General features: G+C 39.1%; 2 protein-coding genes across 5 annotated transcripts in view; one reads left to right on the forward strand and one right to left on the reverse strand.

Annotated features, from left to right (window-relative positions):
• The window catches only part of myom2a (myomesin 2a), a 61740-nt gene that overhangs the window by 8526 nt on the left and 31878 nt on the right, over window positions 1–21336 (forward strand). The window contains exon 1 of one of the 4 annotated variants that reach the window (XM_027283036.1): window positions 21183–21322. The exons of 2 other annotated variants lie outside the window; for them this stretch is intronic. In XM_027283036.1, coding sequence (XP_027138837.1) covers window positions 21198–21322 — 125 coding nt within the window. In that variant the 5' untranslated portion in view covers window positions 21183–21197. Of the gene's footprint in view, window positions 1–21182; window positions 21323–21336 lie in introns of those variants that run through there. One more of the 4 variants, XM_027283037.1, reaches the window with a different exon arrangement.
• On the reverse strand, window positions 3591–13557 carry LOC104932780 (hexokinase-1). The gene is made up of 7 exons (XM_027283043.1): window positions 13124–13557; window positions 10710–10872; window positions 6219–6367; window positions 4800–4919; window positions 4384–4479; window positions 4065–4164; window positions 3591–3778 (listed from the first exon to the last, which is right to left on the reverse strand). The coding sequence occupies exons 1-7, from the start codon at window positions 13184–13186 to the stop codon at window positions 3591–3593; spliced, it is 879 nt and encodes a 292-aa protein (XP_027138844.1). The 5' UTR covers window positions 13187–13557.

Genomic DNA, 21336 nt, shown 5'->3' on the forward strand with positions numbered 1-21336 from the left:
GTCTTTGTTGGAGTTCTAGTAACATATTATACCTAATGATGATCAGATCTACTTTATATTTGCAATACCTCTTTCCTCTTGATTGCTTCGCGAAGAAGCTCCACCACATCCTCACCCTCACAGTCTGTGGCCTTGAAGCCTTTGGTCCAGGTTACGAGGATACCCTGTAGAGCAGATAATACTTAATGGGAAGTGTCTCACAAATACTGTGGCTAGTACAGCACTATCACAATTTGACTCTACAGTCATCTTAAGGTTGCAGAGGTTAGAGCAGCCTTGTGACTCAAAGGTAAGCTCATAAACCCCTGAACATGAATAAAAAATATTGATGGAGACAAGAGATTAGAAATGCTTATGTGTCCTTAAAAAAGTCTAGTTGCTTATACTCAGTTACTATCTTTGTTATGACCTATACTTTACTATTCACATAGTTTAATACTTGAAGTTCTTGCCACTCTTTGCATTGATATTCCTGGTAAACGCCACATCAGTTAGGTGGAAGGGACCCAGGTCTGATTCTTTTTCTTTCTATTTCACAAAACGGGTTCTATTTTTTAAATGATTGTTAAAGAACATACTGCGTCCAAACTGGTCTGATGGCAGGGGAAGGAGAAGGTGAAACCCAGCGGCAGTCGAGCACTTTTCATTCCCATGTAGTCCAGGAAGTCAGAAATGCAGTGCACAATGTGGTCAAAGAGCTGGAAAGAGACAGGCTTTTAGTGGTGATTTGCTATCACATTTTTTGAAAGTAATGAGAATAAGAAATCCTCAGGGGCACAAAGAAGCAGTACTGAAATCCATTACCTCTTCTCCTGTGCCCTGCATGACTTCTATGGGTATGGCATAGATTTTGTTATGCATCTCCACTGTTCGCCTCTTCCCGCTGCGAATCTTTACCAGAAGCACACGAAAGTTTGTCCCTCCGAGATCCAGAGCGAGGAAATCTCCATTCTCTGTATTAGAGGAAAGACCCTGTTAGCTTAAGAATCAACAAAAATGAATCTGTTACCTATAGAAAGTTTTCTTCCATTTTATTGATTTAATTTTTTTTTAAAAACAAGTACTGGTGCTTGATGCTTTAATAATACATATACATAATAGTACAGTCTACTTAGATCTACAAGACAAGCAATGAGGTTTTAACGTAATGACAGTTAAGTTGCAGCTGTGGATCTTTTTCAAATAATGCGAAAGAAGCTGACTGACTTGTTACCGTAAATGACATTTCCGGTAACATTTGTAATTGGCCATTAACAATGGCAAATAAAAGCGTTGTAATGTTGTAACCTGACCTGGTAACGTGAATGCAAATACACTGTATGATTGACAGAAGGGAGTTAATTCAAGACACGCAACTCCGACAAACCTGATCAACCTTTCTAAAAAGCAGTGGTGTCTCTGCAGTAATACGCTGTTTTTAGTGTTTCATGATTAGTTGGTGGAAAACAACTCAGATAAAAATGATTGATGTCATTAATACCTTGTCAGTTATATAACTGCAAACTAACTTAAATGATTCACTGTTTGACCGCTTGAGATCCTAGTGATTTTTTCCTCACAGGTGATTGTGAACAGTTGACTGAATATGGTAGTACACGTCTGCTATAAACGTTGAGATTAGAAACAGTTGAAAATACATCAGTGATTATACAGATGAGCCTTCCCTTCTCAAATGTCTGCATATCTCGTTTTTTTAGTCACCTGTTCCATCTGGTGTAGTTCGGACAAAGGTTGGCAACATTTTGACCGTCGCCTCCTTGTGGCTGTCCTTCTTGAGGCCTCTTTCAATCTCCACCCTCATGCGTTTCTTCACTTCTAACAGCTGGGCTTTGCTCAGCCTGAATTCTGCCATAGTCTGCTGAATCTGGCGTGCCTGTTCTGTCAAACGGTACGCCACTGCTGTCACCATGGCTGCGCCTTTCGCACTCCCACTCTCAGACAGCAGGAAGCGGACATCTGAGTCTGGGACCAAGCGACGCACTGTCTTGTGCAGACGGCGAGCATATCTGTTCCAAGAGCAGAAGATGTCCTAATGAGATTGGTGTAACAAAATCCATGCCGTCTGTAGATATGAAGTGCTCATTCTATGGTAACAAAAACGTAACAATTCTTATTTTTAGGTGATTATACACTAATGAAAACATAGTTATACATATTATATTCTGTTTCTGCTATTTTCTGTAAATAAGAATAATTTCATCAGAAATCATCAGAATCATTTATTTGGATATCATATTATTCACATTAGTCTTGGACCTGTGTGGGAGTTTTTTTCTTTAAAGATTGATTTATGGGAATCTGCAATCTTCCCACTGGTGTACATCCTCTATATTCCTCTGAGGATCTTGTCAACAAATACTTTTTTGTCGGACATGAAATCCCAACTTTCAGTGTACTCTCTGTACGACTCTCCCTCGCTTAAAGAATACTCACTGAGGGTGCATCTTGTAGAGAGAACCATCGATGCCCACAGTGGTGCGGAGGCGTGCAACTCCTTTGTTTTCCTTTAGGCGAGAGAGAATGCCTCCCAGTGTTGAAGCAATTAGATTTGCTGAGCGAAAGGATACGATGGTGCACACATGCTGCACAGCCAGACAGTCTTCATCTGAAGGCTCCACCCCGAGCCTTGTCAGGATTTCCATACACTTCTTCAGTCCTTCTTTGGTCCTAAATTGACAATTATTTTTTGTTATTAAAGCTTTTATCCCAGCTGTAGAAGAAAAGCAATGAACCAGCAGTTTTTTTTATAATCTTGAGAAAAAAATTATATGCCCATTTTAAGGTCATTTAGTTTTCTCTTTTGCATTACATTACAAGTAATTCTCCCCACTCACTTTTCAATGGCAGAAACATGTTTTGTCTCAATCTTTCCTTTTGTCAGGAGCTCAGGTGTTATTCGTCCCTCAAACAGCAGTCCCTCTTTTGCCATCTTTACCAGGATGAGTCGAACCAGCTCACCCATGTACATCCCACTGGCCATCTTTTCAAACCTGAGCAGAGAAAGCAGCATTTTTAGATTATGTGTCATGGATACAGTTGGCATTAGTCTTCCATCTTCTCTTCAAAGACACAGTAGAATTGACATGCTGTTGGTGCTTGGCAGGATACAGTTTTGGAAGGCCTGTAAACTCTTTCTCTGTTTCTCGGATAAATATTATAGTTGCACCAAAAGCAAAGAACATGCTCCTGATGAGAAAATCAATCTCCAGAAAATCAAATATAGTGTTTTGTTGTAGTAGATTAAACTTTTTTACTGGCACAGCAACATAATTAAGAATATGGCTGATGCATATCTGTACTATACTGTAATTTCAGTCCTTTGTTTTTTTGCAATAATGAACACTTACTATATGCTGGCTGTTTGTTGTAATTACACTTTCAGGTGTCTCTATAGCCCTATTTTATATCACATTAATTGTCGATTTTACAGTATTCTATGTTGGGCTGGTTAAATAACTAGTAAAAATATGGATTTTGAAGAGTACTCTGTAGGTACTGTATCCCTCAGGTCTTCCTTGCAGGAGCTCTCTCGGACTATGTTTGGTTAGTAAAAGGATTTATTGAATAAATAAATGTTTGTAGGGAAAACCTTACAGCTGCTTTCCTGGGTTGATAGAGCCCCTGTCGATCTCTCGGTCAAACTCTGTGCGAATGTCTTCTATGGATCCGTTATCCCCGAAGGAACCCCACTCTGTGTTGATGCACATTCGCCCTTCATCTCCTTCCACCAGATCAATATGACGCAATTCCTCCATGTAACAGGCATTTGTTCCTGTCCCTGAAAGGATTCAAACCTGCATGACTCCAATCCCACATGAATTTTGCTTTGTGGAGCTCAGTAGGCAGAGTTAATTGTCCTAAGGATGCCAGAGTTATAATACCTTTGGCGCCCCCACATGTAGAACTATGCTCATGGTAAGTTGCTTTGGATATTTATATTGACTTAAGTATGCTTGCTGCTCAAATGAAAGTACTCTGATCAAAGATTTAAGCAGACTGCCCTATAATTTTAGGAATAAATAATTAATTTCTTCCCAAACAAACGTAGTCTAAAGAATCTCTACCTATGATGATGCCGACTTCACAGCGCTGATCGTCAAATCCACAGGTCATCATGGTACCAACTGTGTCATTCACCACCGCCATGATGTCTGCCTCATAGTCCTGAATAAACAAAATTATGTTTAATTGGGAAAAAAAATCTAAAAATAGACATCACTCACAGGCTGATAACTTTTGTACTTAGTCATTTTAAACAGTATACTATATATTGACATGAATTGGCCATCTCCTGTCACGTCTTTGTGGAGAGGATTTGCATGTGTTGTCCTGTATATCATATGCAAAAAGTAGTTAAAACTGTTAAAAGAAAAAAAAACTCACCCCTCGTTTCTTGATGGCTTTGTTCAGAAGCTTCACGACATCCATGCCTTCGACCCCACTGGCTTTAAACTTCTTTGTCCATGTCAGTAAGACTGCCTATAAAACAAGTCGTTTTAGAAGGCCAAACTTTAAGTTACAGTTTGACGGGCTTGGCAATGTCTGAAATGGCTGTCTATTGCTATTCCAACCACAGCACTGACATTTGCTACCACTTCTTCCTTAAGGAACTGAGAGTACAGTTGTACAATATTTACTTTATTCCCAATAATAATAATAATACTCCCATAAGCAAACATTTAAAAAAAAAAAAGAGCTCCACCCACATTTGAGATTGGAACCTTATACCTCAAAACTTGACAGATGAAACTAGCCTGAAAAATAGTAGTCTGAAAGTTGATTGTGGCTAAGTTGTTTACCTCATCTAGTTTGGATTGGGCACAGGGGAAGGAGAACGTAAATCCTACAGGAAGCTTTTTATCCTTGATTTTTTGCTTCTCCATGAAGTCGCCCAGGCAATCTGCAACATGGTCAAAGAGCTGCAGACAGAACAGAGATAATACACTGTAGAATAACAAGATAACACACCAAAACCTTTAACCAACATCACATTAACAAACATTTGACATTTTCCTTTCTTCATACTTGTTGTGAAGTAAAGAGGGATGTTCCTGATAATTGATCACATAATAATCAAATAATCATAACTATTTTGATAATCGATTTAAGCGAATGTTCATGCTTCTAGTTGTTTGCTGTTTTTGTATGTCTTTTCTGCATATTTTATATCATATTAAACTGAATATCTTTAGGTTTTGGACTGGCAAAACAAGACTTTTAAAGACATCACCTTGGACTTTGTTATGGACATTTTACACTTTAAATAAACAAAACAAAATAATCATAGATTTAACCTCCCTAAACAAAAATAATTTGAATGATGACTGAACATTGTAACTTTTGAGAAAGTCGTAGCAGACAAGTAGTAGTTTTATTTGACTTAATATACTGAACACTGAGTATCTGGCCCACTAAAATGTGACATATTGATGAAGATACAACACCAACACTCTAAGTACTATATTAATAACTTGATTGGTTTAGAAACTTACAAACCACTGTTGAAAGGGTTTACTGTATATCTTTGTTCACAACTGAACAACCAAATTTCACTCTGTGTCGCCATTAAAACAAAACACCTTGTTAAGAAACATGTTCATATAGCACATAACATTTTTGGCCAGCTGTCCCCTTGACCATTTCATTAAACAGCATCTGTCTTTGCTCTGTCTGTGTAAGTCATGCTCTGATCCAATCACAAAGCCTCAGACAGACGCTCATGTTTTGGCTATCATGTTCCAATACGACTGCCAGCTGTTCACTACAAGTTCAGTGAAGGTCAGCGAAGGGTCTGACTTCACTCTTATTGCTCTCAGCATTATTGAGGTCATTTTAGATATATTGAACCCCCAACTGACCTTTTAATATTACTGTGCTCTGTATGCAGGCCACAAACATTCAATATTTTGAGGTGAGTCTCTGACCTGGGTCATACAGTATTTGCTGATGATAGGGATTACAGTATGTGGACAGTTTAGATGCTGTCAAAGGCTCTATCTTGAGCCAGTGTTTGGTTTGTCCACTGTAGATATAAAAGGTTCATTCTAAGGTAACAAAAACATAAAAACTCCTATTTTCAGGTGAATGTAGACTAATGAAAACATAGTAATGTATATTGTGCTTTTGCTATATTCTGTAAATAGCTCCTCAATCTGACACACTGGACTTTTAACACAATATTTGTAATTTAAATATAGTCAGTATATGTTTGTGTTTACCCGTGACCCGCTGCCATGGATGATGTCATCAGGGGTGTCATAGACCTGGCTCTCCATTTGGACTGGCTGCTTTTTGTCATGTGTCACTTTGACACGCAGGATCCGAAAGTTCGATCCCCCAAGGTCCAGAGCTATGAAGTCCCCCTTTTCTGTCAAAATAAAAATACAGACAAAAGTTACATTTTTATATGGTAATTTTTTTTTTTTATTTAAGTGCTTATTTCTCTTGCACTTCCCAATGATTGTCAGGCAGACACGTAGGCAGTGCTGTATTGTCTTCATCACAGACAAGAAAGAATAACACATTATTGCTTGAGACTGCACTCTGAGCTCAATTATATGCCAACGAATCTTTTATTCGTATAAAACTGGCATGAGCAATGCTTCGTCTGTGATTCTTCAGGTTAATTTGTCTTACTGTTGACATGACATTATTGGGATGTGTATGTATACAGAATCCAGATCATGTGTAATGAGACACACAAAGAAACTAACTTATTATTAAGGTTGAAACAACCAAGACTTGAACCCTTCAGACACTAAAACCTTGAAAGGGAAGTGCTCATTAAGAAAGACAAGACAAACAAACAAACGTGACCTTATTTTAGGATACACTAGCTAGTTTTACACTCTTTCATCTGAACAGAGCCACCAGCCAAGTGCTGAGGTAGAGTCTCAGTCCAGGCAAGAAGCCAAGATGTAATGGTATCCTCAGTAGAGAGAAGCGTTCTCGTAACATTATATTATATGTAGAGTTATTTTTTATTTATTAGAATGTCCTATTATCTTGAAACTACAGGCCATTAAAATTTCCAAGATTTTACCGATATGTAATTGAATGGAAGATGTAAGATGTTGGCTAATTTCTGATATTTAATGATTTTTATGAAACGGTAAAAACAGCAATACAAACAGTTGTATTTTCATTTTTGATTAAAATTATTTATTTAGTTTTTTGAGGATGTATCTGATAGACACTAATCTAGAGCGAGTTACAAAGAAAAAACAGAAGGATTAGGTGACTTACAAAAGGACATATGATAGTGTGCATTTCACTGTTGCAGGGATCAGACCTGTGACCTTTACATGAAAACAGCCAGAACATCCTGCCTCCCACCAAAACAATGTTCTTCATTTAGTGCCACCATGACTGCAGTGTTTGCTGCAGTGTGCTATTTATCTCCTTGACCGGACTGGAATGAAAATGGCTTGACATATAGAAGTGTTACTGATTTGCGGCAGAGCATGTGTCCATTTTATAGCCCTGTCCCACTATAACCTTAGTTCTAGTATGTGTGAGCTGTAATGCTACTTCTTGGTGGTACATTTATTATAGATTTTTTAAATCAGGTGTCATTAAAAACAAAACAAAAAAAACTCAGGACACATGTTGCACAACCACAGAAACAAAGTGTTACAACGTATTTTGCATTATTAAACAGCAGAAATGCAGTTGTCATTCTTATATATAATCCTGGTTGTAATACTGCCAACAAACCCAGAGGTTTACTGGAGATATAATCCTCAAAGCTCTGAGCCAGCAGAAGAAGCTGGAGCTGTGGTCACATTGTAAATTTAGATACCAAAAATGATCCACGTCCAACTTTGTCTCTCACACTTTCCCAGGGTTCAGGCTTGTGAACTCTGCTGGGTGGCAAACTTGATCACAGAGCATTGTTGGCACACTAAGCTGGACATAGAGCATTGCTTAAGTCTGGTTTAATGCTGAACCTTTGAGAGCCCTAACTTCTATAGTGTGACATCAATGCCTCCTATAGTACACATTCATTGTGAGGAAGAGAGGGAATCTGGTTGCACAAATGAAAAGCTTCACCTAGTGTTGAAGTTAATGTTTGCATAGGTAAGAAATATCTAATATAATAATAGTATACTGTAAAGAAAAACATGATGGCATGAATTTTGTCAGTTTTGTGAAAAATTAAATCATAGTTCCCTTAACCTAAGAGCTTTCAACCATATTGGTTAATACAGTAGATTACAGAGATTAGTCTTTACTATGCTTGTATAGCCAGATCTCCACAATAAGTTTTAGTGTTGTCCCAGCGCTGGAGAAAGGTCTAGCTGTTTTTGTTGTTTCTGGTTTGTATTTCTTTGAACCGCCTTTAAATCATCTGCCTTGGGAGGCGATAAGCCCAGATGGAAAATAGTGATGTTTGATAGCAGAAAGGGAGGAGAATTCCAAGTAAAATAGTCGAACGGAGGCAGGCTTATACCCACAGCCTACTTCCCGTGAGTCAGACCTAATCTGAACTGACATCAGTGGAGCTTAGTTATAATTTATGATTTTAACTAATTTTGCTTTGAAACGCATAGAAGGTCTGCCCTGAGGGATTACGCTACCTGTTACTGAAACTACATCTTACAGTGGACAGTAATCTATTATTCTTGTTACTACAGTTATCTTTCTTATCATGTCTGTCATGTCAGGCTTTCAAATGTTTTAACTATTGCCATGACTTCAGCCCTGCTGCCCTTTGCTTGATCCTTCTGACCTCATGGAGTTGCTGAAACCTGAGGCTATTTATAACGTGAGAGAAGGCAAGAGACGGGCAGTTTGCCCTCTCCACTGGCCTCGTTCGGGTCACAATATGTCCGTCAGGCACATGGGTGTTATTTCTGTGTACTGGTGCTGTTTATTAACAAGGACATCAGTACTAAGCAGCAAATGGGCTCAGTTTGACTTTGACTCTGGCCAAGAAACTACAAGCTGTCCAGACAAACTGTTTTGACGAGTAGTTTGGTTTCTCTGAAGACATTTAGCACATTAAAATAATCCTGCTTTGCTGTCATCCTTATTTCAACAAGAATAAACTTGACACAATAATAATAACAGTTTAATACAGTTAGTATGTTGCTACTACAACTGCCAACCCACAGGTAATTAAATTGTCTCATAAAATAAAAAGAAAACTGACAGATTTATCGTCATCTGGACACTTGTTGCATGTTATGAGATGCAGAATATGAGAATACAGAGTGTTATTAGGCTGTTGAACTGTTTGGCCCCGGGGTTAAAACAATAGTGATCTACTGAGTCCAAATCCACAACAGAGCACAGCACAAAGAGGCTTATGTCACAGAACAGGCCTGATGATTTTACCACATCAGCACATTGTTTATAGACAGATAGAAACGGGATACATCAGGCAGTGCTTCAGTGCACTTACAGTAAAGATGGACTGTATATAATATAACAAAGGCACTTTACTCTTTGTTTAACAGCAACACTATTGTTGTCAATGTCTGAATGGGATCACTGCCTTTTAATGTGATGAACTTGTCATCCTCCTGATGGAAAACTGTGACTCTAATTGTTATAGTTGTTTCTTTATGAATACAATTACAAAAAATTTATATGGGGAACTGATGAAAGTTTTATTGAAACAATGAAATCTCGTATCTCTCTCAAATCTCATATTCATTCAATTTTATTATGACCCAGTCATCTCACTGTATCAAATTTAAAGTTTAATATTGCCTAGTATGGCAGTCGATCATAGTTAAAGTTTAATACCACTTGGAAATGCCCCCCAGCATTTCCAAGTGGTATTATTATTTATGCCATTGTCACAAAGGCTGGATCATTTCCGTTTTCCTCAGAGCTTAGATCCATAAAGAAAGAAGTACTTTGAAACAAGACAGAAGAAAGAAGCGTGTTCATTAATAAGTTAATAAATTCATATTGAATTTGGGACCAGGAATTGCAATGATACGCATTGTGTAATAATAACAGTTTGAGTAATGTCTTTGTTATGCACAAAAAAGTAATAACAAAGGGTTGGCATCTGGATGGAGAGGGGAGAAAAACTCTTTTCTTAGAAAGATCATCCCTGGTGGCAGACATAATTGCATAATGAAGCAAGGCCTATAGGGAATTCTAAATGTGGGTGGTGTCATTATTCTGTAGCCATTACACTGTGCAATCTACATTTAGTTCATAATGATCAGATAAAGCAAATGCTGAATCGATGCAATAATTCTGCAAAGGAGCACATCAGAGTTTCTTTTAGGACACCAGGAACTGATGCTGAAGGAAGACAGGTTATTCAATATTTAACTAATATTTAACTTCCAGCTGAATATTTCAAACAGACCTCCATGACCTTCAATCAATACCACAGCAGACAGACCATTGTCGTGTACACAACATATTAAAGCTACTATGGTTGTGCTTTACATTGTCTCTTAATCTCAGATTTCCCCTCAGCTCACTATTTGCAATGTTTCGAAATTCTAAAAAAATATCAAAAGTGAACTGCGCCCCGTCTCCTAAAAATATTATTAAGTGAAAAAACTTTTAATTTTATCTTAAGTGTAAAACAATTTTAGTGCCATCAGTTGGTCTTTAGACACTTTTAGAACTAAAGGACTACTACCAAATTTTTGAGCTCTCTAAGAGGTTTAGCTTTAGTTATCAAAATAAATCTTTATTATCTTTATTTGTATTGCAACAATCTATGTAAACTGTACCTGATCCATCAGGGATGGACCTGACAAAAGTGGGCAGCATCTTGACAGTGGCAGTGGGGTTGGTGTCACGGCCGAGCCCGTTCTCCATTTCCCTGCGGAACCGGTTCATGATGTCCTTCAGCGTCTCATCCGAGAACCGCATGGAGTACAGGTACTTATCAATCTGAGGAACAGACATAGGACACAAAGACATGGTGTCAGGGAACATTCAAAACAGTCAAAGTTATTGTATTATTGTTATTGGTTAACTGGAGCACACCTAACCATGTGCTAAAATTAAAAACCAACTTGACTTAAAGTTACCACAGATTTAAACACGTTAACACTGGATACCTTTTTTTTCCTTTGGTATATCATCATGATATAAACACAATAATAGTGAACTCCATGTCATTTACTCCCTCGTTCATTATTTTCCTATTTAAGGACACATCAGATTGTTTTACCACTTACCTAATTGAATTAGGTGCATGTTAAAGATTGGGTTCTGGGGCTGAGTGGAAGTTTAAGTCGATAGATTGATTAAATTCACTCAGCACCACAAATTGTGAGAGGGAGTCTGATCTCAACCCCCTGATCTAGAACACTGTTGGAAAAAAAAATGTTGGGACTGGGCGAAATTACTGCAGTACAACACAAGGTGGAGATACTTTCAATATGTCATATGCCACACGTTTGTTTCTCAACAGGCTACCATGTGGCATTTCTATTATTAGCATTTCAAATAATAAGACTAATGCAATGTGAATTACAGTAACATTGCAGAGTATTGATGACACTATGGCATGATTCCCAGGAGGAAAATCACTCTGTTCGTATCTTTCACTTGACGTCATCCTTGTGAAACTATATGTGAAGACCCTTAGATCATTTTGTTGATGAATGTCTTTGATTCTTGATTGTCTGCTTACATTACATGGTTCCTTTTAAATTGACAAAAACAGTATTGCATATATTCTGTATTAGTTTATTTCAACATTTAATTAAAGATTAATTATTAATTAATTATTGACTGAATATTTAAACACAAGGCATGTCATTTATGGCTACACCATGACTTAAAATGGAAATTTTATCATCACATTTTAATTATCATTTTGTTTACCTTCCCTCTCAATTTAGCCTGGCATATTTATTTTCTTAGTATAATTAGCTTTTTAAAGAAAGTACTGTGTTTGAACAGTGTTTGACTGCAGTCTTTTTTTCTGTTATTATCACCCTTCTATTAACCTTGCGAAGCAGCTAAAATTCATCTTTTTAGGCTTCAAGCTACGCGCTTGTTATCGAACCACAGTGGTTCCAACCAATCAGCATCCAATTCAAAATTACTGGCAGCTAGAGCACGAGCTACAGGCGTGGTTTAAGGCTAGATGTGTGTGACGACGTGTAAGAAATTGCTGAAAAACAACGATGGAAACTGCTAAAGAGGTTAGCACAGATGCTGCTTGCATCATTTGTATCAGAGCTGGAGAGTATTTCTTATTGAAAAAAGAGCACAGCACTGAAGGCTTTTTTTTATTTTTATGGAAAAGATGTTTTTTACCCTTCCTTCGACTGACTTTGGTAAGAGTTGTTGATGAAAACTGACTTCTTATATGGTACGCTGCGTACCAGTCATACATGGTTGGATAACTTTCAGGGATTGTGATTGACTCCAGTAGCGATTGTTGTAAATTCCACTAGCCTACTTCAGCACAGGCCCGTGCATTGACTGCACTGTGACATCACACACGACATCACAAATTTCCCACTCCCCCCCGCATCTCATCTGACTCCCTGCCAGGGAGCATCTCATTGGTCAGTCCTTCTGTCCAGTTATTCATTTCCACTGAACTTAAGGTCTGTTTCTTTAGATGACCAGAGGGTTTATTCTCGCTCAGAGTTTGTCGTCTTTGCCAGGAGTAACAAGTGAATGAGTGAGTAAAAAGGGGGGAAATATGAAACGGGAGAGAACAACCTGTCAAAGAGAGTAAAAATCAGTAAGCTGGGAAAGCAGCCAAGGAGGGAGGAGATTGTAGAGCTCACGACTTTTCCCAACAGCCCCTCACAGACACCTGTCTGCTTCAGACACCCTAGCAACCGGCGCTCCGGAAACACTCGATAACGAGGTTCTGTCTGCAGCTCATCACCACCATCATTGACCACAGCCCTTCTCAAGGACATTCATGTCAAACACTGCCAACCCCTGAATAAACTAAAACAGAATACAATCCAAATTATAATTCATCATGGCCTCCATTTCCTCTACTTCCCAAGTGCTGCATCCTCCTCTCCCAGACTGATACGCCCCACAGGCTCAATGCTGACATGCAGTTAACCGGCGTCCATGGCTGTCCACCAGGCTGCTGTCACATTACACAACTCTCCAAACCAGAAAAGGACCACTGTGGCAGTTCAAAGCTGCTTTCACTCACCTTTTTGAGTTGATCATCCTTCAACTCGGTGAAGTAGTAGGCCAAAAGCTGAGCTGCTATCATCCTGCCTGCACGTCCGCCAGGAGCTGTCAGCAACTACGAGGTGGATAGAGTAAAGAAGGAGGGAAAGGAAGGCTGCCGTCTGTTCTCTCCTGTCCCCCCACGCTGATCCCTCTTTATCCTGAAGTGGAGGAAGAAGCAGGCCTGAGCTGAGCACTGTGGCAAGGCAAGGTTAAAAGAAATAAGTCTGATGAAACAAGAGTGCAGCAGTGGCCGTGCCTGCTAGTCTGCGACAGGCACACACTTACAACCGCACACACATACACACACACACTTAAACACACAAACACACACAGAGGCTGGGTTTGACCGTGTCTCCTCCCTCTGAGCTGCTAGCTCCCTGTTAGCTCTGGGGAGATGCAGTAGCTCTGCACTGGAATGGTGCTTTTGCTATGCCCTGCCCCCACTGAGTCCTCTGATTGGCTGAGCTGTGTACGTGAAGGAGAGGAAGAAGGGGAGGGTTAGATGAGAGGAAGGGGCTTCTCCTACAGTATCAGGGGAAAGAAAGAGTTGGGGTGGAGGGGGGGCGGTAACCGGCTTTGAGCTAAAGCAGGAAGCTGCATCTGCATCATGACCTGCTTGTCTTCTCCCAGCAGCGCAGAGAGCCAGAGACACTCCCCCTCTCCAGCCAGCACGTCTCACATGTTGCCACGGCACCCAGAGGTGTACGTGCAGACAGTCAATGCAACCATGATGATGTCATTATCCCTCTTCCTGCAGCATCACATTCATCATCAGCTACAAGCTTAAGGGCATCACATGCAAACTACTATGTCTAACCATCTCCAAAAAGCTCCACACATGCAACACTTTCAGACTTGTGACTGACCGTTTCTTATCTCCTACAGTGCTCTCCCCTTTCCCAGCAACTGGTGTCATGTTCCCTACAACTGGCCAGATATGCATGGTGGCACATAATTGACTGAGGACTGCAGTATCCAAACCAAGATTCAATCACTAGCTTTTCCAGCACAACAGATACATAATGTATGTTTTTATCACCAGTCTCTGGTGTTTATACAAAAAAAAGGAGTTGAAACATACCACCAATACTTCACAAACTGCTGTTAAGGGTTTCATACTCACTTAGGGGTCTGTAGTACAAATCCCAGATGAGCCCACAATTCATCTTATATCTCTGGCCTAGATTTGACTCCCCGTGTTTAGCAAGGTTTGAGTTATAGCTTAACAAAGGAGAACAAGGACGCCCTGATGGCTGGGTCCTCACTGCTCTGGTCTGGGTTTAGTTCCAGCACTGCTCCTTTGCTGCTTGTTGTGCCTTTTTTTCCCTTACCCCTTCCTTTGTCTCTCTAGCTGTCACTATCAAATGAATCAGAAATGCAAATAAAAAAGACCTAATCCAAAAATTCTTACCCCCAAGAACTGTAACCTAAAGCTCCTTAAGCAAAAGCCATGGGGAAAAATGTCTCAGACACAAGGGGTTCTCAGTTCTTTACTGTTTCCAGTTGCATACTTAATGTTAACTCTAACTGTATATTGAGTATATTGTTTGTCCAACACAAAAAGACTTCAATTTGTCATCAAGCCCATAAAATGTGCTACCTTTTGTTGTTAAAATATGGAGCTGCTCTAGCTGTAAAAAGTGAAAAAGTATGAACTGTTGCACAAACACTTTCTTGGCAGCAAACAAAACAAAGACATGAATGTATAATAATCAGAAAGCTATACTTGATATTACTATTATACACAAAAGTACCGGTTAAGCTGACTATCTGTTCTGCCAGGTAGTTACTTACGTTCAGTTACAGCTCCAGGCGTAAATTAGTAAATCAGTGACTGATTATAGGACTAAATACTAAAGCTAGTAGAGGCTAGTAGAACTAGTAGAATGAATAACCAGCAGACAAGGAGACTGATTGTATTTCACTCTTCATATCCATCACATGGTCTCAAAATTAACTTTTTTCCCCCTGGATCAGTAATCTTGATCCCTTTCTAACTTTGTGTGAGTAACTCTTGCATTAGCTCCAAGATGTCAATAAAATCAGCCAAAACTCAAGATTGACAATAGCCATGCTATAGAATATGATGGTGATGTTGTTTACTGTAACCAATCCAAACCAACAGCACAATAACAAAATAAGAGCTGGGCTTTTATCCCTGATCAAGCAGCACACCTATAGCTGAACACCTGCCTTATAGTTGAAGTATTATCTTTTGATTATGTTGACTCTGGAGTTAATGAAACGGTAAGCATCCCTCCATCCTCTCAAATGTGCTATGAATGTCTTTTTTTTCCAAGGTGTGACACACTTAGTTATGAGCAGCACATGGTTTGAAGCCCCTCTTTGAATTCCTTATGAGCCCTGATGCAACAGATCTCAGTGTTGCTATACATAGTCAGGGATGACCCCTCCTCTTGACTCTGCAGCTCAATTACGTCAACACGCTCTGCGTAAAATGACCCATATCTGCTGACTCAATGACGTGCAAAAGCCTCTGACGTCCCTCTTTTTCCCCCTCAATGGCTGTGATTTAGGACTTCCCTCCTTGATTCCCCTCTGCACTGCCCACAATCCCCCTCCTCCTCTGTCCCATCTTCTGCCAGCTGCAACCACGAGTCAGTGAGTGCATGAATGAAAAGAACGGCTTTCGTGTACCATCTTTCCCCCGCTGTGCCCCAAAAGAGCTGTTCAAAAGGGAGGCAGGGAGGAGGGAGGGCTTAGCATTCACTCACTCCCCTCCCAGGCTGAATACCCTGCCTTGTGTCATGGCTGCTTCAGGGTGACCTTCTCTAATGACCTTCACATGAGACAAACACACAGACCCAATAAACCTGCATTATTATTATTATTTTTTAAATAACTGATGCTTAGCAAAGAAATGTGCCAATTTGAGGATGATTCTAATTCAAACTCAATAGTTATAATCTAAAAAAAAGGGAAAATATGACCTTATATCTATATGATCTTAGAGCATTCACTGCGTTTTTCTATCTCCTAAAATGTGATTTGCTTTTCTGTTTGTTGTACAGCATTATTAAATAAATTAAAATACAAGTGTTGATCAGATAAAACACAATATTTGATTACTTCACCTTGATGGACAATTTTCTAAAAGAAACAAACAAAAAAAAACGACGCAGTAACGATAATGAAAACAGTCTGTATAGTGTAGTATTAAACACACACAAGTGACAGCAAATGTGTCAAAAACAAACAAAAAAGCTGCATTTTACATATAAATCATGAAACCTTATAATAAAAAAGTCATCAATGATAAACAGTCATTTTTGGTAGCTTTCAGGATAATTTGTCCTCACTAAATGTTGTTGGAAGGAAGTTTCAGCATGGCAGTGTGTGTTTACGGCCACTGTAGTTTGTCCTTCATGCTAGTAAGGAGAGGATCAGTTGAGGGGGTAGCAACTGCATCACTAGATGGCGCTAAATTCCACACATTGCTCCTTTTAAGATGTCTTGATTATATTCAAAGTGTTATACTGTTGAATGGTCCAAATGACAAACATCCCTAACATGAACTGGGAGGAAAAAAATAATTTATTCACATGTTCATTATCAAATAACAATATTTTGGAATTTCTTACTATTACTTGAGTCACAAACAAAGTCGAAAAACTTTAAATGGATGCAGCAGTTTGCCCTCTAAAAATCCATCAGACCTGAATGTTGCTTTGCAGTGATGAGGCCCCTCAAACTTGTTAACTTCCTGCTCATCACATTATCATGCTCCAATAATCTCTTTTATTCCCACTACAAACATGCTGTGTACTGGGGCCAGAGGAAGGAGACTGGAATCCAGCAGGAGATCACACACCCACTCTCTCTTTCTCTCTCTTACGTTTGTTAACTTGCATCAATACAAAAAGTACTTTCTAACAATACAGTAACCGTGCAAACAAACATCATTCAGTTAAAGCTCATAATGTTTGTTTCTTTTGGATGACGGTATATCAGTATATTCAAGTTCATGTTGGTCAGAGTCTGTTTGTTCCTTTTTACTAATATATTTTTCCTGCGTTTCACTCTTTATGCCACAATTTGTGAGCATTTCCTATGAGCATTGTCTGAAAGAGTTAGGAATCTCTGCATGGGTCAAAGGGTAAAGCAACACTAACTGCACCACACTGCTTTCTGTCTCCCAGTACAATGGAGGTTATTGGTACTTTGTGTTGTGGTGCTCAAAGCTTTGACAAATTTGAAAATAATGAAAGCAAACATCGTTAAAATCTTATGAAAAGGTTTAATTTACTTTTCACTCCTTGTCCTTTTATTTCATTTATTAAAGTTGTATTTTATTTCACTCTTCAACCCTGGTTATTTATTATTATGAGTACTAAAATTCCAAACAAGTCTAAGAGTCATGGTTTGATATTCCGGTTTCCTATGATCTTCATGAGTCGCATCAAAGCACAAAAGTATATTTTTTGTTTTGTTTGTAGATCAGCTGGTCATCCACTACAACTTCAGATAAACAGACACCAGGTGGCAGCATTTAACAGAGAAAAACACCATACTGACCACCCACAGATCACCGGCCATGGTTGGTGTTACTCAGTGTTTGAAAACAGTGGTAAAATGTTCTCTGTGGCTCTGAAATAACAAGTGATGTCTTGAATTATTTCAGATGCACAGAAGATATATAACGGGTAATAAATAACTGGAAAGTCACATTGAGATCTCACAAGTGAGACCTGAGTACAGAGTAAAAGTGTAAATAAAATAGCAAAGATTTAAAGTAAATTTGTCATCAATCTGGATACCTGTTTATAATTAGAAACCATGTACCATTTAAAGTGCAGAACTGTAGACTACTGTCAGTTTCCTTACAGCTAGAGAAAAACAAACTTATCTGTATTTAAAACAAATTTAAGGTTAAAAGGTGCAGACTGTATGGTGGCGTCAGTGGCTGACTAAATAGAGTTAAATAGAGCCAAAGTTAATAAAATTGTATCATCTGCACAGAAATGTAAATTACATGTATCGATGGACATCCCACAATATTATTTATATGAATAATAAATGATAGTAGTGAAGGAGAAACTCAAATCATTCCATTGCCCACTTTTGTACACTGCTGTCTGTCTGAAATGTCGTGGCTGAACCCACTGGTGTCTGATTCTAATCCAATCGCAAACTAAAAAGTAACCTGGTCATATACCAGTCAGGATGGTCTAATGAAATATGCAATTGAGTGGAATTAAGAGACATTTAGGATCCAGTGTTTTTTTAACCTGACCCAAACAAGTAAGAACTATAAAGTCGGCATCCCGCTGTTACATCAACTACAGTGGTATGAAAAAGTTTGGGCACCCCTGATCGTTTTCAGGATTTTCCTTTATAAATCATTGGTTGTTCGGATCAGCAATTTCAGTTAAATATATCATATAGCAGACAAACACAGTGATATTTGAGAAGTGGAATGAAGTTTATAGAATTAACAGAAAGTGTGCAATAATTACTTAAACAAAAGTGGACAGGTGCATAAATTTGGGCACCCCAACAGAAAAATTACATCAATATTTCGTAGATCCTCCTTTTGCAGAAATAACAGCCTCTAAACGCTTCCTATAGCTTCCAATGAGGGTCTGGAGTGTGGTTGAAGGTATTTTTGACCATTCTTCTTTACAAAACATCTCCAGTTCAGTCAGGTTTGATGGCTTTAGAGCATGGACAGCCCGCTTTAAATCACACCACAGATTTTCAATAATGTTCAGGTCTGGGGACTGAGATGGCCATTCCAGAACATTGTAGTTGTTCCTCTGCATGAATGCCTTTGTAGAGTTTGAGCAGTGTTTGGGGTCGTTGTCTTGTTGAAGTATCCAGCCCCGGCGCAACTTCAACTTTGTCACTGATTCTTGAACATTGTTGGCAAGAATCTGCTGATACTGACTGGAATCCATGCGACCTTCAACTCTTACAAGATTGCCAGTACCTGCACTGGCCACACAGCCCCACAGCATGATGGAACCAACACCAAATTTTACTGTGGGTAGCAAGTGTTTGTCTTGGAATGCTGTGTTCTTCTTCCGCCATGCATACCGCCACTTGTTATGTCCAAATAACTCAATTTTACATTTATCAGTCCACAGGACCTTATTCCAAAAGGAAGCTGGCTTGTCCAAATGTGCTTTAGCATACCTAAAGCGACTCTGTTTGTGGCATGTGCGTAGAAAAGGCTTCCGCCGCATTACTCTCCCATACAGCATCTCCTTGTGCAAAGTGCGCTGAATAGTTGAACGATGCACAGTGACACCTTCTGCAGCAAGATCATGTTGTTGGTCTTTGGAGCTGGTCTGTGGGTTGAGTTTGACCGTTCTCACCATCCTTCGCCTCTGCTTCTCTGAGATTTTTCTTGGCCTGCCACTCCGGGCCTTAACTAGGACTGTGCCTGTGGTCTTCCATTTCCTCACTATGTTCCTCACAGTGGAAACTGACAGCTTAAATCTCTGAGCCAGCTTTTTGTATCCTTCCCTTAAACCATGATGTTGGACAATCTTTGTTTTCAGGTCATTTGAGAGTTGTTTTGAGGCTCCCATGGTGCCACTCCTCAGAGAAGATGCAAAAGGGAGAACAACTTGCTACTGGCCACCTGAAATACCCTTTCTCATGATTGGCTTCACCTGTGTATGTAGGTCAAGGGTCAGTGAGCTTACCAAACAAACTTTGTGTTCCAACAATTAGTGCTAAAGGTACTCAAATCAATAAAACAACAAGGGTGCCCAAATTTATGCACCTGTCCACTTTTGTTTAAGTAATTATTGCACACTTTCTGTTAAGCCTATAAACTTCATTTCACTTCTCAAATATCACTGTGTTTGTCTTCTATATGATATATTTAACTGAAATTGCTGATCCGAACAACCAATGATTTATAAAGGAAAATCCTGAAAACGATCAGGGGTGCCCAAACTTTTTCATACCACTGTATAACCATCCCTTTTTAAATCTGTCTCTTGCACACCTGGCTTTCTGAAACTGCAAAACAATTTGTTAGACAAGGAATTAGTAGTGTCTTATAAATAAAGTTGATATAATCATAGATTAGGCACATTTTTTTGTTTTCCATTAAGTGACGATACATACTTTTACCACATGAATACACACTGTGTGCTTGGTGAATATCTGCTGTGTACATCTGACAGGAAGAGCCCTCCAACATTGGTTGCACAGTGACATTATCTTTGTTTATTGTTTTATTATACATGGATGACACGTAATGTTATGGATTTCATGAGTTTGTGAGCAAAGTTGTAGACCAGTGTTAGTCTAAACGGTGAACAGGAAATTACCTTTCCAGTGAAGACAACTGCTGGGTTTCTGGGCAATAAACTCAAGGCCTGCTACCTCTTTAGAGTCCACTGTGGGGTTTTCTATTACATCCGAGTTTCACTAACTCTGCCTCATAAGAGCTTTTATCTCTGTATCATCAGTCATTTTATTTCTTTAAACAGACATGTGAATAAAAATAGCTGCAAGAGCTCTTGTACAGTAAGAATTGGGGGTATCACTGTACCGGAGGACTAGCTGTTAAAAATAGATTGACTGTTGCCCACAAGTGTTGAGCCAAGGAGGACTGGCTGTCTCGAGAAACCTAAAAAGGTCTCATAAGGCTTTCAGTGTTGGGATTTGCCAGCAAAACATTTTAAAGGCTTTTGGCTGAATAAATGTTTGTGAAATATAAAGGTGCGGTACCTCTTATTAATTTTGTTAGGAAATTAAATTAGTCTTCTTGCCAATAAGGGGAATCACATTGATTTTAGGACTTCTAAAATGAGTTATTGTTGTGTGAAAACAGTATTTGATTTTAGAAATCCAGCCACCATAAAGGTTTTACAGACTTTTCTAATTTTCTTTCAATATTTGACTAAAAATCTCAAAATAATCCTTAAATTTAATATATGCAGCGACTAATACATACCTCTAAGTTATTCAATAAAATTGCAGGTACTGATGCACACTCTTCATCTCCAAAGTGCAGAATGAGAACAAAATTTGGGGCTAAATGCTATATATAGTCTTAAGTGCGTCCATACATGGGGTGGAAGGGGGAACAGCATTCCTCCAGTGAGAGGGTAATATTTTTGTTACCATCAGCAAGTGCTTCCCAAGCGGCATCAGGCTGGTCTGCCACCGCTTTGCGCTGTTTTAATCTCTTGGGGTAAGTCACTTTTC

This window comes from Larimichthys crocea, chromosome X (genome assembly GCF_000972845.2).
Source record: "Larimichthys crocea isolate SSNF chromosome X, L_crocea_2.0, whole genome shotgun sequence".
Lineage (NCBI taxonomy): Eukaryota > Metazoa > Chordata > Actinopteri > Sciaenidae > Larimichthys > Larimichthys crocea.

What these genes read in the sequence shown, in the direction of transcription:
- LOC104932780 (XM_027283043.1), bottom strand. Translation starts at nt 13,186, where the DNA reads ATGATAGCAGCTCAGCTTTTGGCCTACTACTTCACCGAGTTGAAGGAT. An exon ending in AGGATGATCAACTCAAAAAG is followed by an intron (nt 10,873 to 13,123) that starts GTGAGTGAAAGC and finishes TCTGTTCCTCAG; the next exon opens with ATTGATAAGTACCTGTACTC. An exon ending in AAGCCATCAAGAAACGAGGG is followed by an intron (nt 4,165 to 4,383) that starts GTGAGTTTTTTT and finishes TTGTTTATTCAG; the next exon opens with GACTATGAGGCAGACATCAT.